This window comes from Pseudopodoces humilis, chromosome 14, assembly GCF_049639895.1.
Source record: "Pseudopodoces humilis isolate 2021_Gansu_Grassland_sample_001 chromosome 14, ASM4963989v1, whole genome shotgun sequence".
Taxonomy (NCBI): domain Eukaryota; kingdom Metazoa; phylum Chordata; class Aves; order Passeriformes; family Paridae; genus Pseudopodoces; species Pseudopodoces humilis.
The window spans coordinates 18582359-18606498 of record NC_142213.1 but is presented as its reverse complement, the minus strand read 5'-3'; the positions used below and the strand labels follow the sequence as shown (position 1 = coordinate 18606498).

Sequence of the window (24140 nt, the reverse complement as noted above, 5' to 3'; positions counted from 1 at the left end):
CGAGCGAGCGGCATTGAGCACCTGAGCGCGGCGGGAGGAGAGGGTTAAAGCCGCCTGCGAGAACAGGATGCTTCCCTCTAGCGGGTTCTCTTTTCGTGTCCGTGCTTCACATGGAAATACTGCTCCATCGGTCCGATCCTAAGGCCTGCAGGCGGATGGTGAAGCACCATGGAGGTTCAGCCCGCAGCACCCAGCCCTGCCAGTGAAGCCACAGCAGAGACGGGCACTGAGGAGTCCCAGCTCACAGAGTGTAGGCAGCCTTGGAGGTATGAGAACCAAAGTTTCCTTTCAATGCTTGTGTCTTACCTTTATTAAAGGTGTTACAGAACAATAGCCGGAGCATGCCAGTTTGCTAGCAAAGAGGTTAACAGCAGTAGAGAAAAAAAGAGGATAAACAACATATTGACAAGCAGGTTTCTCTGTTTTTTTCATTGTTGTTGTCAGACAGTGATGCTGATAAAGCAGTGAGAAATTGCCCCTGGAGGATACCAAAACCACATTTCTTCTCCAAGTGATCCCAAGCTTTTGCTTCACAAACTCTGGAAAACTGTTAGGAAAAGTTAAGCTATCACTGTCTCTTCAGGAACTTTCTTCCTTTTTGGATAGCTGTCCACAGAGGTTACAGACAAAACAGGAAATCTCACCAAACATCAGTAAACTTGCATTTTCACAGTAGCACTGGGGAAAAAAACAAGTCTGTATCTTGCTCAAAAGGGATGAAATGTAACCGAACAACCTACAGCTGTAGGTCTGATTCTTTAAACACATTCTCATTTCCAGCTTACAGTAGAGCCAGTTCAAAAAGACAAAAGTCAGCTTACTTGGCTTCAGAGGACCTTACACAGTGAATGAGGCAAATGTTAATAGGGCTGCAATTTAAAGAGTGAAGAAGTTTCACTCATCCATCCTACCTTTTATCTTCTAGTATCAGGAGGTGACCATCTTTAAGGGAGTTGAGGGATAAGAATTGAGGAATATACCAGCTGCACTTTACAGATTAACAGCCACAGAAATAGAAAGCAACTATACAATCTCAGGGTTTCACAAAACTAGTTTCATTTGTAACACTTGACGCAACAAGGTTAACTGCAACAAGTGAAGAGAGCTACATCTGTAAAGTGCTATTTTTGTTAAAAGTGGCTAAAAAAAGCACAACTACAACAGATTTGGGTACTCGGTGGTGAGATAGATTGTCGACATCCTCCAAGTATTTCATTTCAAGCTCTGTGTTTTTTGATGAAATTGATGAGCCCATTTGTTGAGCTATCATGAGATGTCACTGGAGCATCTGACTCCAGCTCAGGCTCAATTTTCTTGGCAAGTTGCTTTCCAAGCTCAACTCTGTTTATAAAAGCAGGAAAAGAAAAAAAAAGCAGTATTAGTGCTAGCAACTTACAGTATTTATAATAAGCCCTTGATATTAAAAAGATACCAGTAAAAAGTAACTTCCCAGTGAACACCATGTTTTACCCCTCAAAAATTACTGTTCAAGTATTCAAGTCAGTGCCATTCATGAAAAACTGGAGTTCTCATAGCTCCTTAGCTGAGCAGACAGCTCAAATTACAGGATGTCTAAGTAAACATTTTGTTTTACAAGTTAAGCGGAGTCTTTTCACCTCAGTATTCACTTGTGTAATGCAGCCTGCCCCAGTGCAGAATGCATTCAGCTGGCACCTGTTCCCTGTTGAACATGACAGTGCTCAGAACACTGATTTGTGTCACCTGAACAATGGTCAGCTGAGCTGCAGCCTAGAAGCACCCCAGCACCTATCCAGGAGTTACAGCCTCACTGTCTAAGAACCTAGGATATTCCAAACAGCTGCAAGAAATGAGACTGATTCTACAGCATTCCCACATTCCAGTTCAGGATGTCATTCTGGAATTTCATGTGTGGCAGTAAAAGCTGTACTTACTCCTACTGTACTCCTGATCTCTGAGTTTATAGCAGACATCAGCTTGTACTAAACAGTCTTCTGTTTTCAGGTTCTGCTACAGTGTTTCATTATAGAACATGCTGTGGTAGCAAGCCCCAAAGAACACATACAAAGACTAAGGTAGCTTCATGTAAACTGATATTCTACACCTGTAGAGCAAATGTTCTCTTTCAAACAATCCCTCCTCACAGCATAGACAGGTGCACCTGAAAAAAAATTTATTTCCCAATCCCTCTACCTAACCTACATACAGTATGTTTACAGTTCCTATTACTACAGATTAAAGAACCTGATTAGCTCCTGATTAAACTTTTAAAATGACACTGTAACAGACTCCTCCAAGCTGCTGTTGCACACATGGAGCTCCAGCACAGCCTTCAGTCACAGATGGCAGCCTTGCATGAAACCAAGGGCTGCTGAATACACAGACCTCTGTCAGGAATGTTGTCTCTCCAGCACAGGAAAATTAAGAGGCAATCTTTTGCTCAACAGATGCCACTCAAACTGCCTCCAAATCTAGAGGCAAAATAATTTTTTGCATGCTGTAGGGAAAACATTTTCTTTCCTAATTCTCAGAGCACGTGTTCAGCTTACTTGACCATCTTCCTCACTACTGCATCTTTTTTACATTCACTGTATTTTTCTAAATTTAACAGGGGTCCTTAGCCAAAATTGTTGTCTCAAGTCATTATGCATAGCTAACCTATGCATTATGGCATAGTAACTTATCCCCAGAAAATCTGTTTTCATTTATAACTATAAATACTTACTATAATCAAGTAAGTGCTCTAAGTATAAAACCTTTTTGATTGTCTTTTCTCTAACTCATGATTTCAAGATCTGTCAAGAAGTGTACAAGAAACAAACCAAGGAAACTTACCCCCACTGGTCATAACTGTTAATGTCCCATACAACTCCTTGAACAAATATCTTGTGCTCATACATGGCTATAAGCAGAAAGAGATTTATCAATAAACTTGATCAGAAAGCCTTCATTAGCATTCACAGATAAGAAATATATTTACTTACCAATGATGGCTCCCAGGGTGAAGGGGTTGAGTTTTGTAAACATGATGGAATTCGTTGGTCGATTTCCCTCAAAGACCTTTCAAAACAAGAGTTACATTGTCACCTAGGATGTTATAAAACTTACATTAGAAACTTACAGGCTTTATCTTCTTTAGAGTCCACACTAGACTATTTGCATTAGCAGCAAATACAAGGTCCTGAAAGGTTTAAAGGCCTTCAACCATGAAATTGTATCATTCCCATGTTTTTTTTACAAACACAACGGAAAAACGTGTCTCCAAGCACCACTGCTGGCTACTGTGGGGTGCAAGAAGTAACCCAAAAGTCACTAGCCCAGGGCAGTGCTGAGATAGCCCATGTTTCCTGGAATGCCCCCAAGGGCTTCACAGCCAAATGCTGCTTGCACCTGTTTCAAGTGCCCTGCCAATTCCCACTGGTGCCACCCCATCCCAGCAGAGCCCTCACTGCCACAACACCTCCCCAGCCCCAGGTACCTTGTGGGGAAGGAGCTTCTCCAGAGCCTCTCCGCTCAGCCCAGCCGCCTGAAGCTCCTTGCGAGCCTCATCAGCCGTCTTCCCTTTCATCAAGGCCTCAGTCTGAGCAAGGAAGTTGGCCAAAAGGATCTAGCAGGTAGGAATAAACTCAAGTTACCATTTCTATAAGCTGCAATAGTGGTGCCTGAACCCATACCAAGGCCTAGTCTAGACTTAAAGTTCAGTTTTAACACTGTGGCAGTAAAATACGCAGCAGTTTTAGCTATTGCTTCTTACCTCAGAGTGCCTAAGGAGACTTAGTTACTACTCTAATGTACATTGTCCAAAGACAACTAGGACAGTTTTGCAGAATCTTGCTGGCAGCAAGTCCCCCACCAGAGAAGCCAGGACTTCACGCAGCTCTTTCACCCAGTATAATCTATGATTTTATCTCATGCTACACCATCTCATGGAAAGCCAGGTGCAAAGATTAGTCAAGGGTAACCAGCTAAGATGTATTTACTCATCTGTACATAGGAAATAGCTTACCATACACCAATCCCTACCAGTGCAGTGCAAGGTTTTAACTTACTGCTCCCTGTCTAATGTTAGCCTGCAAATTTATCTGTGGCTTCATCCTCCCTGAAGATACTGTAAGTTTTTTACAGTCAAATGAAACCTTTTCTCCCCTTCTTTTGTGAAGTCATTCTATAAATTTTCACCTGTATTTGGTCTTACTTGGAAGAAAAATGACTATTACACAATTCAAATAGCACATGTAATCTGAAACCATGACAAGACTGAAATTTAGTGAGTAAGGGTGCTTTTTGTGAAATATGCAGTAAATAGTTAACCTGAACATGTTTCCACCTTTGGAAGTTAAAAAAAAAAATCTTAGTTCATTGAAAATCCTTAGTCAGATGATAAGCTAAAAACTAGACAGGTTAAAAACATCTGTGTAGAAGGTCATCACCCCAGCCATACCATTACATTCACCAAATCTTGTCCAAGAATTCAATACCTGAAAGCTTCCCCAGAGATGGTGTCATACCAGGTTTGAGAATTTATTTCTTCCTACTCTCTACAGTTCTTACAATTCTTGAAGGAATTTCAAATACTTAATTGCTCAACTTGTTCCAGCTTCAGTAGGCCCACAGGAAACACCACTGAGCTGCCTCAACAGCTGCCACTGCAATTGCTTCAAGAATAAACATACCACTGCATTACATATAACTTGGAATCATAATCTAGGTATTTTTAAATCTGTTGTCAATGTTGACAGAGCTTTTGCGTATAGTTTCAAAGGGACATTTAGAAATATCACACAATGCAATACCAAGTAAGCTTCAGTGCCTTGAGCCTCAAGAAATATGGTGCCCTGACAAAGAACATACCTTGTGATGTAAGCCATTTCTGATGGGGTGCTGAGTCTGCACTGGGATCAGGAAGTCACAGGGAATCATGCGAGTTCCTGTAAAAAATGCCAGGTAAATAACTCTGCATCAGGTAAGTCTTAGCAAACCTTCTCTTCTCACCCCATTTTCAGAGTTACTGGCAGACTCAATTTTTAAAAGCTTTAGTAGAGAAGAACATTATTTGTAGCAGGGGGAAGTAACAATACAGCTCAGTAGTTTCAGTTTTATTTGACCTCCTTACTGTGGTTAAAACCCGCATCTTGTAGCCTTCAGAAGCCACTAATTAAAAACCCCTTAACAATGTGATGGCTAGATTAGATAGGAGTCCAACCTCTAACCAAACACAAACTCTTCAGACTCCTGCAGCTCTGTAGCCATGCAGACTTTACTTCCAGAACAAGGTATTTAATAGTTTGTTTACCTTGGTGAATGAGCTGGTAGAAAGCATGCTGCCCATTGGTGCCAGGCTCTCCCCACACAATAGGGCCAGTGCTGTAGTCCACACGAGAGCCCTTCTTGGTAATGTATTTGCCATTAGACTCCATATCACCCTAAAGAAGGGAAGGGCAGGATCACGGGGCATCAGTATAAGCTTCCATACATAAACTACAATAAACAGTGCTTGTTTATAGAAATTTTCTAAGCATCAGGGATACAGCTGCTTAATTTGTGGATTCAAGATAACAGACATACAAGGAAAAGGTCTTTACAAGCTGATATCAATCTTGGCACCAGTCTATTTAGGCAACTGATTACATGAATTAAGTGACTGCAGTTTAATCTGCCACGTGCATTCAGGGCCCTGAAGCAGGGCAGAATCTCATCTACAGGTGGTTGGAGCCCTACCTGCTGGAAGTAGGCGGCGAAGCGGTGCATGTACTGGTCGTAGGGCAGCAGGGCGTGGGTCTCACAGCCGTAGCAGTTGATGTACCACACCCCCAGCATGGCCAGCAGAACCGGCACGTTCTTCTCCAGGGGGGCAGTGTGGAAGTGATTATCCTGCATGACATAAAGGAAAGTTACACTTCTGATAAAGCAACTGCCCTCCCTCCCAACTCCTACACTGTTTTTATTGCTGTGTTGATTCAGTGAGAGCTTCCCACAATCTCATTTTAACATCATTGAGGAGGACACGGGGAGCTGAATGTTAGAAATCAACCTGCCTTCCGTTTCCTTACTAACAACTCTTAAAGAGGAACAAATCTGAAATGGGCATCCCACACTCACCATCCAATGGGCGCCTGCAAGCAGACTCTCAAAGTTGTCAAAACCTAACAATGGAAAGAAGTCAGTTTGTATTTACTATTACAACTCAAACTTGGTTTTTCTTAGACAACTGTGAACCAGTTTTGATCCCTTGTATGCAGCAAGGCTCCCAATTACTAATCAAGTTTAAAGCTGCACTTAGACTTCTCCTGAATTTTGCATCCCATAAGCCAGACATTCACTTATGCTTAAAGCCCAGACTTCAGAGCAACTCCAACTTCATGAAACAATTCAAAAACCTTTGCCTAAAATCCCCATTCAGGCAGGATGAGCAACTAGAAGGAAAACAGAGGCCTTTAATACAGAGCCTGCTTTGAGGCCACATAGTTTTTAGCAAATTTGAACACTTAATCACAGCCAGTGGGAGACACATCCCACAAAAAAAATAGGGCAAGGCTAGCATAGCAGGGATTTCTGCACTGGTGTGAGAAGAAACAACTCTAATAAGATATTCCCAAAGAAAAAGGCTACCCTCCCTTCCCTGTTCTCTCTTAACAATTCACCTGAGCTTCCTTTGCTTGGTAGTTAGGGTATTGAAACCTCCATTCACATTCCCAAATGAATAGTTTCACTAAGGCTAGACTTTCCTGCAACAACAGAAATCCTGATTCCACACAGTAACTGGGAGGTGAAGTGCTTGGACTCAAATCAGTTGCTCTACCTATGGTCAGAGGCCAGCTGTGGGAGCTGAGAGGTCTAAGAGGAAGAAGTGCAGATAGGCTGGCATGTCAGCAGTCAGCACCAAATCTGTCTGACAGCACCAATGAACAGTTTATTGCAAATGAAACAGTAAGAGCTTGACTTGTTTATTTTGCTCATATAATAGGTTCTTCTACACATGAAAACTTCTATTCATATCATTCCAAAAACACCAAACCCAGTGTTATTCTTCTAAACCCAGTCTAAGAGAATTCTAGCTTTTGCCTAGAAAAATAAATTACATTATCGTTTCAGACTTTAAACATCTGAAAGCAGTGATGAGGGAACAAATGTAATCATCAGGCCCTGTAGCCTAGACAAAGTACTGGGAACAAAAGGAATTAACAGCAGAAGGACACAGTTAACAATGCTAAACAGAGGTCATATACAGAACCAGAGACATGACTTTGGTGCTAGTGCTGTATACTTACAGAAACTAAACACCCTACTTCAGGCTTAGGAATGTCTGTTGCAAGGTCTGATTTTCAGCACTGATTATCAACAGCTTTACATAAATCAGACACTTTTGGCTATGTGACTAAAGCAATGCAATTTGATTGTTTGTCCCCAAGTATGGGGTAATTCCCAAAACTGTATTTGCAGTACTAAAATATCAACATTTCCGTTACATTCCAGATCATTTTTTAGCACCCACATCCAACCACTCAGAGTAGGCAGGTAAATACTATTTCCCCCAGATCTGATTCATATTCCATTATTGTTAATGCACTCCAGTTACATTTCTGAAGCAAACAACAGTTTTTGGCATGGTGACATCACAGGAATACCTACCAATATGCAGGGCAATGGAGAGACCAATGGCAGACCACAGGGAGTAGCGGCCACCAACCCACTGCAAAAAAAAAAAATTGTTGAGATAGAGAAGTGCTAGGCTGTTACATTCAAACTATTAGAAATCAGCAGTATGTGTTTAGACCTTTCCCAGCAAAATCAAAACTCTTTCTGGTGATATATATTTGGCATAGTCAAGGGAATATGCACTTTACAGTGCACCCTAATGAATGTCTTTTTTAAGAGTCTCAAGTTATCCTACTCGGCCAATTTTTATAACATCTGTTAAGTAAATAGCCTGATTCCAGTTCACTTCCAAATCCTGAATTTGCAGCTTGTATAACTGCTGCCATAATACCACTCCTCTACAGGGAAAGCCTGCTTCAGCAAAATACTGACACTTGGGAAAGGTAACATTCCAAATAACTTCTGAACAGCAGCTTATTTGTCAGGCTAATTGTCAAGGAAACCTGTTTCTAATTAAGTGTAAGGACCAAGACTAAGGGCAGTATACTTAAAATATGCATCTGCTACAAAATCTCCAATCAGGCTCCCATTTCTGATGTCTGACCTTTACCAGGCCTAGCTTATATACCATAGACCCCAACAGGCAAATGTCACAGCTTATAATAACTACTTGCATAGAGTAGTAAGCTAAGACTATCTCCTGTTACTCAACAGCTGATAAAGACAGCTAAAAACATAGACTCCTCTTCAGACCTCTGGAAGATTTTAACAGAATGGGCAAGAGTTCTCAAATTGCCTTTAGTTAAGGGTTTTCAGGTATTTCAGTGCACTGAGTACAATTCCTATAATTTAGGAGTTGCTGCTTTAGAAACTGCTTTTGCAGTTTCCAGACATCTAGTCAGAATCCTCTTACTTCAGAAAAAACTAACAGTTAACATCTGCCACATAATATCAGACATTTACTTACATCCCAAAACTCAAACATGTTCTCTGGGTCAATTCCAAAGTCTTTAACTTTAGGCTAAAATAAACACAAAAAACCACTGTAAGTACAACCAACAGTCATAAAAATCTTTATACCAAGCAAGCAAATACAAGTTTGGTATCTATTAAATAAATAATCCTACAACTACATATATTTTAAAAAAATGCACAGCATCCATCACAAAAATTACATTTTCATTTCCAGAAATAACTATCACTACTCACTATTAAAAATCAATTACATAGGTTCATTTTCTAATGCATTTAAGTGGCCATATAGCTAAAGGTGGACTGACATTCAGTTTACATTTACCAGAACCATAATATCAGTCCCTGACAGCCTGTCAATGACTGCAGTGTTCTTTTCATTGCTGCTGATCTCTCTACTTCATACTTTTGCATGAAGCACCACATCATGTGCATGTGCTCATCATAAGCATTTTTCAAATTGCCTGCACTATTTCAGCTCTTATCTGGAGCTTTGAAAAACATTTGTTTATGTAACTGCATTCACACACAACTTAGGCAATTAAAGGCAACACTCATTAATAATGAGTCATTTCAAGCACAAGAGATCTTGATTTCAGATTTAAAGCTCTAGCAAAAAAAGCAAGCATCCATAATCAACATCCAGTCTTAGTATAGTTCAATCTTCTAGAAGTGTTTCAGTTACTTTGAATAGGAAAAAAACGCTTCCCTTCAAGGGGAATGCTAAAATTTGGTATTCAAGCAAGAATCCTTTAAGAAAAGGATAGGCTTTCTTACTAGATTTTAAGGTAAGGCTGCCTTAAAGGTACATATTAAAAATCAACTAGATTTACTATACTTACAGCATTGGTAGACAAGGCAACAAAATGCTTGGCCACAGCTGAAGGCTTAATAAAAATAAACACACAGTTAGATCTAGAATGTTAACTATTTTCATTTCTAGTTATAAAGCTGATCTGCTACCACTTAAACAAAATAGTGTTGACTATCATCAGTTATTAACTTGAAATCTTCTTATTCACATTCAGTGTGGGATTTGGCAGCATACCCAAAGAGAACATTCTGATGTCATTCCCATCATTCCCTCCAGAGAGGGGCACACCCTCTCCCTCAGTCTGTTACCAGCCTGGACACCACCACCTCAGAGCAGATGGAGCTCCATGTACACCCACTGCCCTTCCAGCCAGAGGCAAAAATCCAAGACAACTGGAATTACTGATAAATGCCAAGCTCTAGATTCAGACTTCAGTCTTTCAGAAGGTGTTGTGGTAAAACAAAGATGAGTTGCCTGAACAGTAGTGTAAGGAGGAATTTCAAAACCCAGCTTTCAAACTAAGTACAGCTACCCTGACTGGAACAGGTTACAGACCACCTTAATTACCTGAACAGGCATTATCTGCTTTTTTCCTTTAAGAGTTAGAAACAGGAGAGAATGAGCCCAATACAAGGTTTCTATTCATAGCACAGCCATCTGTCATAGAAATGTCAAGCGTATCATTCCAACCATAGCTTAATTTCTAGTTTTTAAAGATTTGTCATAATTTAAAGGTAATGCCACACACACACTATTCTTCAATTTTCATTACCAGTAGTTCTACCGAATTATTGGTTAGCTTTAAGGCAACACTACACTCTATTACTTAACAGGCAAGAATTGGAGGAACAATGCATGAGAACCATTTATAATGAAAAAATAGTGGGTTATCACTTTGATTGGACAAAATAGTCTGTCACTACCAAAACACTGAAATGATCCAAGTACATCATTTGCTAAGCTTATGTTTGAGCAGTTACTGGCTCTGCTCCAAAGCACACAGAATGACCAGGAAGAAACTGCACAACAAAAACTGCTCCTTTCTGTTACTTAAGCTACACATCTCAGACTTACATCATTAGCAGCACGCAAGAACCACTCTTTGGCCGTTTCTGCATTGGTGATAGTTTCCTGTGTGGTGAAAGTCTGCACAGTGCAAAACAACCAAATAAGTAAAAGTGTTCTTAAAATGGAAGCAACTTCAGGTTACTAAAGCATCACGTGTTCAGATAACCACAGCAGAGTGATTCTAGCTGTTCTAGACATTCTAGATTTAGCTGCTGCCAGATTACAGAAAAAAGCAAGCTTATGAATCCAGTAAACACTAATATTGCTAAATTTATCCATTTGGTTTTAGACTAGTATGGATCTGAAATTGGAATAATTATTCCCCATCTCCTGCCTTCCCATTTCCCAAACCGTTCTTCAAAACCTTGAGGCTGAAGTTTTCTACTTTAGTCTTTTATTGACGTATTAAACTAAATACATAAAATACTAAATTACTAAATATTAAACTAAAAACAAACTAATTGAACATCTAAACAGGATAACCCAGTAGACTGTCCTATTCTTCAATTCCTACTTTTTCATGGAAGAACATTCATTTCTGCCAAGACTCCTGTCATAATTTTTCTTTTGCTGATTAGAGGAAAACATTTTCCTGCTTCATGAAGTGTGCACAGAAGTTCAGTCATGCAGTTTCGCAAGTATCTACAACCATTCTGATTTACTCAGCCATCAAAATTTAGCTTTAAGGGTGAACACTAGATTCATCCTATTCTCATCCATCCCCAGAAATTTTTCATTATGAAACATAAGCCTGTTATGGAAAGAAAAGAAAATGCCATTCATCCTCTTCCAAACAAACCCAATTATCTAACTACAGTCTGGCAAACAAACTCAAGTGTTACTTTTTCAATTTGGCAGTTTTCTAGGCCTTTGAACCGTGATTCCTGGACTCAATTATTCCAAGTGACCATTAGTATTACTTTGTGCAGCTTCCTTATTACTCCATTAGCTGTTGCTCAGCTGCAGCAGTGCCAAGATAAGAGAATGAGCACTGTGCAGAGCATGGCCACATTGCACATGTGTTCATTTGTTGCAGATTGTCTCCAACAGCAGAAAGGGTCTATTGCTCTTTACCAGCAAAGGCAACCCAGGTTACATAACCATGAAGTTTGTCTCCACCTCTTTCCTCTGCTCACACAGAAGCATTCCTCAGAGGGAGAGGGCTGCTGGCAATTACTGCTTACAGAGTAAGTTCTTAGCAAGGCAAGACTTAAAGGCAGCTATTCAGTGTGTAATCAAAAATAGGTGTCATCTTATGAAGTACCAGCAGACTATCTTTACCTCTTTAAGTAAAGCAGCTTAGTATTTATAGTGCTCGAGGAACTCAGCATTTAAGTTATTTATGTGAAGGCATTTTGTGACTAGCCTACAAAATGGAGAGTCTTAAAGTACATGTAATTCATTAATACAAAAAATCAGAACAGTTAACAAGTACACAGTACTTAAACAATCAAAAGTCCTTTAGGAATGAAATAATACCCAGAATTTTAAAGAAATAACTACACTGGATCCTACACTCCACCTACAGAGAAGTGCAGGAAAACAAACTTTTGTGAATAAAGCTAAAACTTGCACTGACTGAGAAATAAACCCCAGACAACATGGAATTGTTCATGTATCTTATTTAGGTTAAGAAATTCTCAGCACTTGACTTACAGATCCCCAAGTATTTCAGCAGCAACACAACCTTGCACTGCAAGATTAGAAAGAATCACAACAGGCCTGTTAAGAAATAATCCACGCTGGAAGTCCCTGATGCAGATATCCCTGAGGACAGCCCTCTTTTCTGACTGAATTCTTTACCAGCAGAGCAAGCCACAGGCAGTGCTTGTATTAGACATACCTTGGATGCAATGATGAAGAGAGTAGTGTCTGGTTTGAGCTCAGCCAGGGTTTTGGCTATATGAGTACCATCGATGTTGGATACAAACCAGACACGAGGGCCTCCCTTGGAATACGGTTTCAGGGCTTCAGTTACCATCAGAGGGCCCTGGATAGAAGCCACAATTAGATTTTATCCTCACTGTAAGCATGTACACAAAGATGGGCAGGGTGTACAGAAGTCAGGGGCTTACCAAGTCAGAGCCACCAATCCCAATATTGACCACATCAGTGATTGTCTTTCCAGTGTAGCCTTTCCATTCACCGCTACGGACCCTCTGCAGACAAAAAAACCAAAACCAAAACAATGACTACTTTATACTTACACTAAAGCTACTGATGCTAACCCTGGAAATAGCCTTTGTTTCCAGGTATTGCTGTAGAAAGTCACCAAAAAAAGCTTTCAATCTTCTAGACCTTAAAGCCTACACTCAGAGCTACCTTCTTAGCTACATATTGTGTTATGTCTAAGATAGAAGTAAAAACACACTGCAACATCAAACACTCAATGAAATTAAAACTCAGCCCTTCTGTGTGGACTGCTGTAGCAGTTACAGTGTTTGCTAAGGCAAGAGATATCTATCCAAAAATGAAAACATCTTGGACATTAAACTATGTGCAAAAAATAATTGAACCTGAAGCAGTTCTTTAAACATCTTTAATTAGAGACAGCTTCATAACTAAACTGGAAGATAGTATGAATAAAACCAAAGAGATAAGAGATTTATTGGTAATCAAACATCCTAAAAACTTCTCTTGCAGTTCTTTAAACATCTTTAATTAGAGACAGCTTCATAACTAAACTGGAAGATAGTATGAATAAAACCAAAGAGATAAGAGATTTATTGGTAATCAAACATCCTAAAAACTTCTCTTGCAAATATGCTTTGCATTAAAATTTATTTCTGGGCTGCACCTTAGCATATGGTAGAAGTTCCTGCTTTATTCCTGTTCTTTAAGCATCACTGAAAGTTCCAAAACAAAATTACAATCATTAAATAACAAACTCTACATTGAATTTTGTCCATCATCTACCACCTACACATTCAATCTGTTCCAATCACAAAAGCAATCTTTTGGGTATCATGAATACTTCCAAGTACATTCCACATTCTAAAGCAATTTTTCTACATAGCACTCAGTTATGCTGATACTTGCTCTTTCACTACAAATACTTAAGCTTTTCATTTTTCCAAACAAAGAACCCATTTTTAGTAACAGCATTTCTGGACCCCATAGATGAATATTGCCACAGTTTTAAAATCCCATCTGCTAAGTAAGTCAACTGAAACCAGCATCTTTGTCAATATTTTCAAAGAAACTGCTTAACATGATTTTTATTTTGCAGAGAAGATATCTGCATGGAAAGTAATATTCACAGGTCCTGATAATTGAAACCACAGAGCAAACAAGAGGATGGCACCAGGGAAAACTCTTGTTTTGCATTACCAAAACCTTAATCTGCTAGGAATTCTACAGTGGCAGACACCACAGATTTTCCATGGCCATTCAATTCTCACAGCATATGGGCAAAGTACCAAATTCACACCAATTGCTGTCAGTTATTGTGGTTTTGGCATTTCCATTAAGAACAGAACACAATGCAAGCTCATTTTGCGTAGGTTAGAAGTATGACTTGGCAGTGAAACAGAGCACTACCACCTGGGTAAGTCCCACAACAGCAACCAAGCAGGTCCTGGTCCTTGTATAAAATGCATTAAAACTACCCAGGTTGGTATTCTGCAAACAGAATAGAATCAAAGTAATTTGACCTAAAACCAGAAGGTCCTTAAGAAGCTATTTAAATAGAGCATAATTAAATTGCAATTGAGCTGGGAACTTCTCTCTCCTGATTTTACACAAATGTTAAGAGACAGTTTCTACCTGATGCAGCCAATTAGTTGAAAAATTAACAAGAAATAAAGTAATATTTGAATAGTACTTAATGATCTACAAGACTTCCAAAGTACACACAAGATTACTGCTGAAAGAGCAAAATCTAGGGAGCCCATTAAAGAAAAACCCAACTGGAAACAGTGAGAGAAGTGAATCAATAAAACCAGCTCCAAGTCCATGCTTGAGTCAGAGCTATTGTAAACCTCAAAGAGGGACACTAAAGCCTTGTGACCCAGTCTACAATCAACACTTCACAATCCACATGTAAGAACCTAGCTGGGTATAGAATATATAAAATATAAGCTATGCAGGTACTATACCTGACAAAAGTGCTTCATTTTGTCCAACACTTTGTTTACTTCTGGAACAACATCCTTCCCATCCACAAGGATTGGCTTATTGGAGCGATTTCTCAGAGCAATGTGAAGCACAGCTCGGTTCTGTGGAATGAGAAGGGGAAAATAAAGGGAAAATAATCAAGATGAGACTCTTTCCAATTTACACCCCAGGGCCTCAGATGCCTCCAGAAGGCAGTACAATCAAGATTTTAAAATCCTTTAGATTAACTGGGATTAGCAGAGCAGTGTTTTCAGTGTGTGTGTGTATACACACAGCAGCAGCTACCTCAGTCACGGTCTCACTTCACCGACTCAGTGCAGGGGGCTTGCACAATGTGCAAAGTAATAGTTTACTCAGGAAAAAAGGCTCAAAATCCCTTTACAAGCATTTATAGATTGAGGTTCATAATTCAGCAATATTCACTGTGCAGTGATCTTTATTTTGGCATGCTTTAGGTATGCCAAAAATGAATACAAGAAGGAAATTGTTTCTTACGGATGACAATACTAAAAAAAAAAATCAATTACAACAAGCAGCTGAAGTTATTTTCTCAGGCATCTTCTCAATTATCCAGAGTAGTCCATTTCATATAGGAAGAGATAAATAATTTAAATATTTGACAAAGGATACAATAGCTACATCCCTCTATCTACTGCCCACAATTAAATGGTGCCTGAACACTTGCACACCAAATATGTAGGTAGTGCTATAAGGCAAAAAAATCTCCTAGCATGCACAATTTTATGTTACTTCTCCACAGTTACACATAAGTCAAAGCACTGAAATCTGGCCTGTGGTTCAGCTTTTTAAGAACTTGACAGTTTTAATCCAGAATGAAGTAATACTAATGAACAAATTAAAGAAATTGTCTGCTCTACCTTATTGTTCCTTACTACAAGAAGAGGCACTGTGAGACAAAGACAACACAGACAATATGAACTGCCAAGTTATGATTTAAATACTAATACAAATGCTAATTCAGAAATCACTGAGTACATGATTACTGACTTGGAATACAAAAGACCTCTTTCACTTGCTAATTAAAATATACCCACTCAAATTTGGGGTGAACAGAGAATTTTTTTTGCAGCAATGGAATGGTATTTGGTAAGTGCTGCTCGCTATCAGGCTTGAAAGATGCTTTGTCTAATCAAGAGCAGTCATACTTGACCCGATCTCTACACTTCAGCAGAAGTATTCTCTAAACATCATGCAGGCTATTAAGACTGTTCCCATGATATGTGCTCAGATGAGTTACCTTGTAATGCTCTGTACCGTATCAAGCTCCAAGTTTTAACTCATCTGAGACAAGCACCTGGCAGTGACACACATGGGTACACTATAAAGAACCTCCACATAAGCACACACCATGTAGCCAATGCCTGCAGCACCAAATACAGACAAGCCTAAAATACTTCAACTATCCAAAGAATGTTCTAAAGCAGATCAAGAGTGCTGGACAAGTCAATTCTTGCCATCAAGAACACTTATGTCTCACTGCTTTAGGTTTATTCATGATGTTTGACAGCATCCTGCTTAACATCTGAATTTCACATCGTCCACATGCTCCTATTCCAGAGGCAAACCAACCTTATTTGACAGTCTATACAACCAGAAAAATTAGGCAAACCCTATCTAAGTCAAATTCTGAATTGAAAAAAATTGACTGAGAAACAGCCTGATAAGAAAAGAGGTGTTTCTGGACTTAAAAGATACATGAAGTGCTATCAAGACAGTAGGAAAAGAGGTAGCTACAGGCAGAAACCAAACACATCAGAGTTTGATACTGTGTTTAGGTGCTTTTGGTGAAAATTGCACCCTTCTGAGACTTGAACTGCTACACCTGCTCTCAATACACAATGAAGAGCAACTCCATTACATACAGTCAGAGATGGGCTAACCCTGTAACCATTTGTGTTACATGAGGCTAGTGAAAGACAGTATCAGACAAAACAATCCTCCAGACAGATTTAAGACTCCTCACCCTTCTTCCCTGCTTTCTTTTTTCAGTAGCTACATCTGCAAATTGAAGGCTTTAATACAGAAGGAACAGGAACCATTTTTCCAGTGTGACTGTATCTGTTTCTGTCTGTGCCTTTTTACAAACATGAATCATTCACAAACAATATCATGTCCAACTGCTGAGTTACTTTAAGCAAACAGCTTGTGCAATAGCTAAATCAGTCAATAGCCAAGTCAAAAGAAATACTGACTCCTCTGAATTTGCCTCAAACATACTAAGTAGCCTAATTTTTAATGCAGACTAATTAAACCCACTGTACTGTTATCAGTTTTCATCCTATTTTTAATATCAAAAAAGTACAGTTGGCTTTCTATATGTTTTAGGGAAGACTTAACCATATCTACAACCTTCAGATCTACAAAAACAAGGTGGTACTCATCCTCTTACTGAAATACACAGCTGATTTCCCACAACTATTGATAGTCTTTACTGTTAAATGCACCCAAAGACAAGCAGCATCACAGCTCAAAGCAGAAGGTCTTACACAGTCCTCCCTCACACCCTTCAGGCAGTTTACTAAGCTTTATAAACACTAACACTAGGCAAAAACATGTAAGGGATACCTGGAATGCAATACTCTGTTCCATGCCCTTTGCAAGGTCTAACTCGTCTTCCTCTCCAAAAGAGAGGGAAGAGAAGAAAAATACCACCAAAATCTCTAAAATAAGATGTACTAAAGGAAGAAGGTATTTTTAGTAAGAGCTGTAAAATTTTCCCTTGAAGTAGAGCAGCAAACATCACAACCACTCATGATTTCAAGGAGTGAAAGGAGTATTTAAAGTAAGTTTTTTCAAGACTTTGTTTACACAGATGCGTGAACATCCATAATACACAGGCACAACTAAAGCAGAAAGAACCATGGTCAGAAGTAGCCTTACCTCAGTGAAGTTGATCTTCTCTCCACTAAACATGCGCTCTCTGGCACTTTCCACACCCCTTGACTTAGCCTGAGAAAGGTAAATATAGATTCCCCTTAAAATAGTGGAAGTCAACATGCATTACAAAGGTCCAGCTATATTAAAGAATATGAACATTCAACACAAGACAAAGAAACAAATTATGATAGGTTAAAACACCCACTAGATTCTAGGTAAAAGGAATTTGATTCTCCTTTTATAAAGCAAGAATTTTTATGCAGATATGTATTGAAAAATGGCTTTGTAACTCAGGGCTAGATGACAATGCAAGAATTTGAATACTGCCAAGATTTGTAAACAGATGCCTTTTAACTTACATTAGCTTACATTTATAAACATAAACATAGTGCTAGAATAGTGAGTTGCAGGTAAAAGCTGTGTTGTTTATTAATGCAAGATTTTAAATAGTTACCAGCTCCATCAGCATTTTCATCACTTCTTCTGTAACAAGGTTCTTGGAGTAATCCAGTAAGATATCCCCATGGTCAGTGTTCAGGGTCAAGCTGTCAAAACCAACAGGTTGTTTAATAGCACATTCCTGAGGGGTGACTGTTTTAAGCAAGACAATGGTAACTCTGCTATAGATTACAAAATAATGGGAATCCTAATTAGACTAAGTTAGTAAAGAAGAGGTGAGTGACCAATTTGCCTAGTAAGTTTCACAGAAGACTACTGTCTTTTTAAAAACCATATTTTTCAACAATCTCAATTACAGTGTTCACTTTCTGCTTGTGAAAACCCACATACAATGAAGTATATTTGATGTATAGTTGGACAATCACATACTGTTTCCACTGAACCACCAGTGTTCTCTAGCAATAATTAATTGGCTTTTCTCTGATGTATTATCAGTAAAGAGCTTGTCAAATTCTTCTGCTGCTGGAAAAGTAAACTGTCTTCCTACAGGTCCTGTCATTCTTTCATACAGAGTCTTGAACAAGTCTAATTTAAAAATCTATACATCAGCAGAAACATTGTCAACTACTATGCAGAATTAAATGCCATTTGTGCATGGCTTAGTCTCACATTCCTCATTGATTCAGTGGAGGACTCCAAATTATTTAACCAATGATCTACAAGCTACAGCCTAACCCTTCAGAATACAGGCACTTGTAGGTTCATCTCTGAGAGGAAACATAGAACTGGTAGCCCAGCAGAAACCAAGTGAGCCCATTTGTATTTACTATCCTTGCATCTATGTGATGGTTTCTATAGCTCCTCTAGTCCTTTACAATATTTTTTTTTTATCAATGTCTTCTTTGCAATCATTTCCAAGCAAATCAATACATTTACTCTAACTGAAGGACTGAATTCTCTAAGTCAGCCTTTGATAAAAAGCACGTCTTGCTCTCCCTGTTGCTACACACACACACCCCCACAGGAAATTGCAGCCACCTAAATTTTCAGTGTATCTCCCTTGTTTATTGTCTTCCCTGTATTTTCTTTTTTCCATACCTGAGCACAGAAACATGCTGTTATTTTAGCCACCACTTGTGCCAAAGACTTCACAGGGACACACCATGGCATAACCGTTATTCATACATAACATGACAGAGCAGATTCTTCAAAGGAAGAATGGCGCTAAATGTGCAATAACCATTAATAACCAGGAAGGCCTTAACATTCCAGTGGTTTCACTTAGTGCTAACTTCATTAACAGTAACATCCTTTTTACTGTCTTAAAGTATATGAGTGAATAAGGAAAGGAAGGTGTCTCCAAGCACAGTCTTAGAACCATGTTTCTTTAATAAGTGAGAATGCAGACAAGAAAGGAAAAGCAGTATCAGTGCTGTTAACCACTATTCTCTTCAGCAGGCTGCCAACAGTAATTCTGAAACCCTGACCACGCAGCATTAGGATCCCTGGAATATGGTTAGTTAATGGAAGGAGTGGTTTGGCTCACCTACCACAATTGTTATTCAGATATGGTACAGAAGAAAAATAAGAAGTCTTTGATATTTGATGGAATTTATTTACAGACATCTCAGACTTGAACACACTTCACTGATGATACAGCAAGACCATTAGCATACTAGCATATCCCTTCAGTTTAGAGTAGCAGAACCCTTGAAATTCTCTTTCTACATTAAAATCCAGATTACCGCCTCGCCCATTGTTCTACTCCGCAAAGAAAAGGATTTCATGTCTACTTGGCGTATCTTCCACCTACAATTCATTATTTTACATGAATGAAAATCAATCTCACTAGATCTAGAAGACAAAGTATCTCATGAAATTATGGCTGGATTCAAGCCACTGATCATTTGAAGAAACTGCAGAAATGTGTTAGCCAAGACTTTTCAGGCAAAACCAAATCAAGTAATGGTTACAAGATTTAACTTCCCACGCAGAAGGTGGAGCACACAGTGTACAAGGTAATCCTCTGTTAAGCCCTTATAGCAAGGGATCCATCCACCCTTTGTTTAGGCAGAAGCCCCAAACCCTGCAGCTGAGCCGTGCTCTGCCCAAGTACCCACTCTGCAATGCAGCACCTCGTGGCAGTGCTGCTCGAGGGGGACAAGAGCCTTGTCACGTAAGCCACAGCCACTTCTAAGTGATGCAGCCCTTAAACCTGCACCATCTCCATAATTTCATCTCCCATCACATTTTCCATTTACACTGTTGGGTCTTATCCTTGATAATGGACAAGCCAAGTGGCAGGAGTGTCATTCTAGCACTTTCTATCTGCATCAGGGTACCTTTGTCAGCATCCAGGAATCCCTTACCTGCTGAGTCTTATGATGGCTGTATCATATCTGTTCTAACCCTTTCAAAACCAGCAGCTTCTAGTGAACAAGACATGTTGGTAAGAACTCCTGCTTCTACCACACCTTACCTTACCACCCTGGGCAGCAAAGATCTCTTACATGTGTGACTACACTCCTTATCAGAAACACAGGATATACAAATTCTGAACTAGAAAAAAAAAGAGGACAAAAGGAAGAAAGGATCTTATATATATATATATTTGATAGGATGCAGTCAGTGAGTGTAAGGTTCTTAGAATAATATTAAATAGATACTTGTGCCCAGATATAAAATATTCAGATTAAAAACTATTCAGACCAGTCTGAAGTTCCTCCAGAACCAGTATCAGAAACTACTTTCACCTGGGTAGAGTTTCTCTTTTCCTTCTAAAGAAAGGGAGCCAGTGATTTTACAACATGTAGAAGAACTAAGAGACTTTCATAAATCTTAATTTCCCGTGAGGGAAGTTGCAAACTACACAGGACCACATGGCCAATCCTCCAGACTACTTTGGTTTCCAATAGATATTAAATACTGTCCTCCTGCTGATCTGGCTCAGAGTGGCCAGCACTGGTAAGAGTACCAGTGAGGCTGTCAGCTCTGCAATTGTACTTTGCTATGAGGAAGTTCTCTAGACTAGAATGAAGTGGCTTATCGGGAAACAGGACTGAAATAATTAGAAGAAAGGCTTAAGATAGATGCAGTAAACTTAGGACACTTCAACAGTTTACTTACGGGCAGCACAACAGGACATGAATTAGGAGAGCCATTTGAAATAAATAACCTCAGTAAAGGCCATTTCACTAAAAAAATTCTGGAGATAAAGAAAATTTACCATGAGAACTAAGTCAATTAGTGAGGACCTAGCAAATTTAATAAGATATTCTAATCAATTTCTTAACAACATAAGAAGTCCTGTTAAAAGTGCCAGGTGAAGCCAGGACTCGAAAAATTTAGTGTACTTCTTCCCATCGATGCAAATGATATTTTATCTCTCATATATTGATATGCAGGACTTCACATGCAATCCTTAATTACAGTCTAAGAATTTTTTAATGAGCTCAGAAGGGGAAAAATATCCCTTTACACAGGACAGTAATGAAAAGCTTGATGCACGCAACAAGTCTTATCACAACACTCTAGAACGGAAGGTCAGTTTATCTCCGTTACTCAGGCTCACTTTAAAACTCAAATCTGGGGTGCATCTCATCGTACTAGACATTTCCGACTGCTGCTATAGTACAACAGCGTAACCACACACGTGCCTTCCCAGCACGGTCTCCAGCGTACAGAAAATACGCGCCCCACTTTACAAGATGAAGGCGCTGAACGTAACCACGGTGCTTCCACTTGTTACTTCCTCCTCCATGCGCTGCAAGGCATTTTCTGTAGCAGCGATCGCGTGAGCCGAGGGTGAAACCTCCTCACCATCCCCCGCTGGCCGGCTGAGGGCAGGGTCCTACGGGAGGAAGGGGCTCACGGGGATGCGCGGCCCTATCGCGGAGCTTGTCATGACTAAGCACGGGGTGCGAGAGACTGCGAGTGCCGCCCCACAGTGCGGCTGTGCGAGCGCAGCGGGCGCTGTGCTGCCCGGCACGTACCCTGCTGCAAGGATGAGTCAAGGGCAGGCGGCGCGGCCGCCCCTCGGGAGCTGCGGGCCGCTCCCCCCACCCCGGCCCGGCCCCCTCGGCGGCGCTGCCGGCCCATGTGCCCGAGCGGCCATCGGCCTCACAGCACCGCGGGCCGAGCACCATCCGCTCCCTGCCGGCCCCGCTCCCGCCCGGGGCTGCGCGGGGGGAGCGAGCGGAGCAGGGCCGGGCCACGCCAGCCCTGCCCGCCCGGGCCCGGCCCCAGCGCTGAGGCGGCACCGGGCCTCGTACGCAGCACCGCCCGGGCGCGGCAGCCTCAGGGCCCGCGGCCCGCTGCCCCCCTCAGCCGCGGGGCCGCCCGGCCTCACCTGAACTTCTGGAAGCGATCCTTGTCGGCCTCGAAGAGCTGCCGCAGGACGAGCTTGGAGGAGTTGGCCTTGTGCCACTCCACCAGCTTCTTAAAATGGGGGTCGCCGGACAGCGCCATGTCCGCGGGATGAGCACGGAAGGCAAAATGAACCGAGGAAGGCGAGTGGAGCTCCTACCGCCGCTTCCGCTTTTATAGCGGCGACGCGGCCTCCTGCGGCCGCCCCGCCCCGGCCCGGCCCGGCCCGGCCCCCTCCCCTCCCCTCCCTCCACCGTGGGATTCCCTCCGTGCAGCGCCAGACGCGGCGGAGCGGCCTGCGGGTACCTGCGCGGGGGCGGCGGCGGCTGGAGCCGGAGCCGGAGCCGAGGCTGAGGCCGGAGCTGTGGCCGGGGCCCCGGGGAACACGGCGCTCCCGGTTGTACCTCCCGTGTGAGGGAATCGCCGTGTCCCCGTCATGGTGCAGCGCTCCGCGGGGCTGTGTGGGGCCGCTGCTCCTGTGGCTACTCGGTGAAAACACTGTCCCTTGTCGGGCCGGTTCTACCCCGGGCCTGGCCCCGGCTGCTCCTGCGGCAGCGCTCGGAGGCGGCCTCAGCACCAGCCTGGGACAGGGCTGCGCGACATCCGCACCCCGAAAGCCGCGCACCGCCGGGACAGAGGGTGCCAGACCCCTGCCTGTGTCCCTGTGTGCCAGATCCCTGTCCCTGTGTGCCAGATCCCTGTCCCTGTGTGCCAGATCCCTGTCCGTGTCCCTGTGTGACAGACGCCTGCCTGTGTCCCTGTGTGCCAGATCCCTGTCCCTGTGTGCCAGATCCCTGTTCCTGGTGCCAGACCCCTGTCCGTGTCCCTGTGTGCCAGATCCCTGTCCCTGGGTCCCAGACCCCTGCCCGTGTCCCTGGGTGCCAGATCGCCGTCCCTGTGTGCCAGATCCCTGTCTGTGTCCCTGTTGCCTTCACCCCCACCTGCCACCCCATGCATCACACCTGGCTGAGGTCTGGGCAGGCCAGGGCAGGCAGAGCAGCAGCTGTGCCATCCTTGGGGGCTAAAGCTGTTCTGGGCATAAAGCAGGATGTTGTTTAAGCATGGGTGTATAAAGGAGTTTGTCAAATTCCAGAGATTGCATTCTGCAGCTTAGGGGAGCAAATCCCAGTGAAATCATGTTTTAAGTACCTAAGCCCCTTTTTGGATCTGGGCCCAAATCAGAGTCACAGAGCATGAACTTGGCTCAGAGCACTAAAATCACAGCCCAAGTCTTAAGATGTAGAATCAGCATCTTGTCCTTGCTGCAAACAAAAAGCATTCATAATTGATCCTTAACAAAAGTCCTTCCATACCTCACTCTGTCTTGTTTCTAAGGTTTGCTTTTTCAGACTTAAACTGTTTAATAGACCAAAACATTTTTCTTCAGCAAAATTAATCTTAATCACTTGATATATTCTCAGGTTTTTTTACAGTTTTGGAGGCCACTCTCAGCCTTGCCAGTCATAGATTTGACAACTTTGCCAAGACAAAGCTGCTTTTTTCATGCCACCCAAACCCACCTGGCCATTTTTCACTGCATGTCTTCATGTAAGGCAGGAAAATAAAATGGCAAAAATTAAACTATGGAGTTGATTCCATAGAGGAGAACACAAGTGCCCAGTAAGTCTTTAAGAAGAATTACCACACACACTACTATGTCACCTCTACCTATTTTCCTTCCTGTCCAAGGCCTTTAGGATAAAACCCTGAATAATCACAGATTCCTGTTCAATCAGGAACTGTACCCCAGTTGTAACCTGTGATGTAAAGTTCTTTGGCTTAATAAATATCTCCTATTAGTCACAGGGAAAGAGCAAATACCCTTTTAAAAAATGTTAATCTTACTGACAGCATTTGATATTCAGCCATCAAACACTCCTGACTCACCTGTTAGATTTTTCTCGAATCAGGGGAAGCAGAATTAATTGAAGTG

General features: G+C 41.5%; 1 protein-coding gene across 1 annotated transcript; it reads right to left on the bottom strand.

The window, feature by feature from the left end:
* Positions 1–281: 281 nt before the first annotated feature.
* Positions 282–22372, bottom strand: GPI (glucose-6-phosphate isomerase). Its single transcript, XM_005530126.2, has 18 exons — positions 22191–22372; positions 17898–17988; positions 17447–17515; positions 14527–14646; positions 12505–12588; positions 12273–12419; positions 10436–10507; positions 9390–9434; positions 8543–8596; positions 7609–7669; positions 6079–6122; positions 5698–5850; positions 5273–5402; positions 4831–4907; positions 3458–3586; positions 2964–3039; positions 2815–2881; positions 282–1341 (listed from the first exon to the last, which is right to left on the bottom strand). Exons 1-18 carry the CDS (start codon positions 22307–22309, stop codon positions 1218–1220), a joined length of 1662 nt encoding a protein of 553 aa, XP_005530183.1. The 5' UTR covers positions 22310–22372; the 3' UTR covers positions 282–1217.
* Between the last annotated feature and the right edge of the window lie 1768 nt (positions 22373–24140).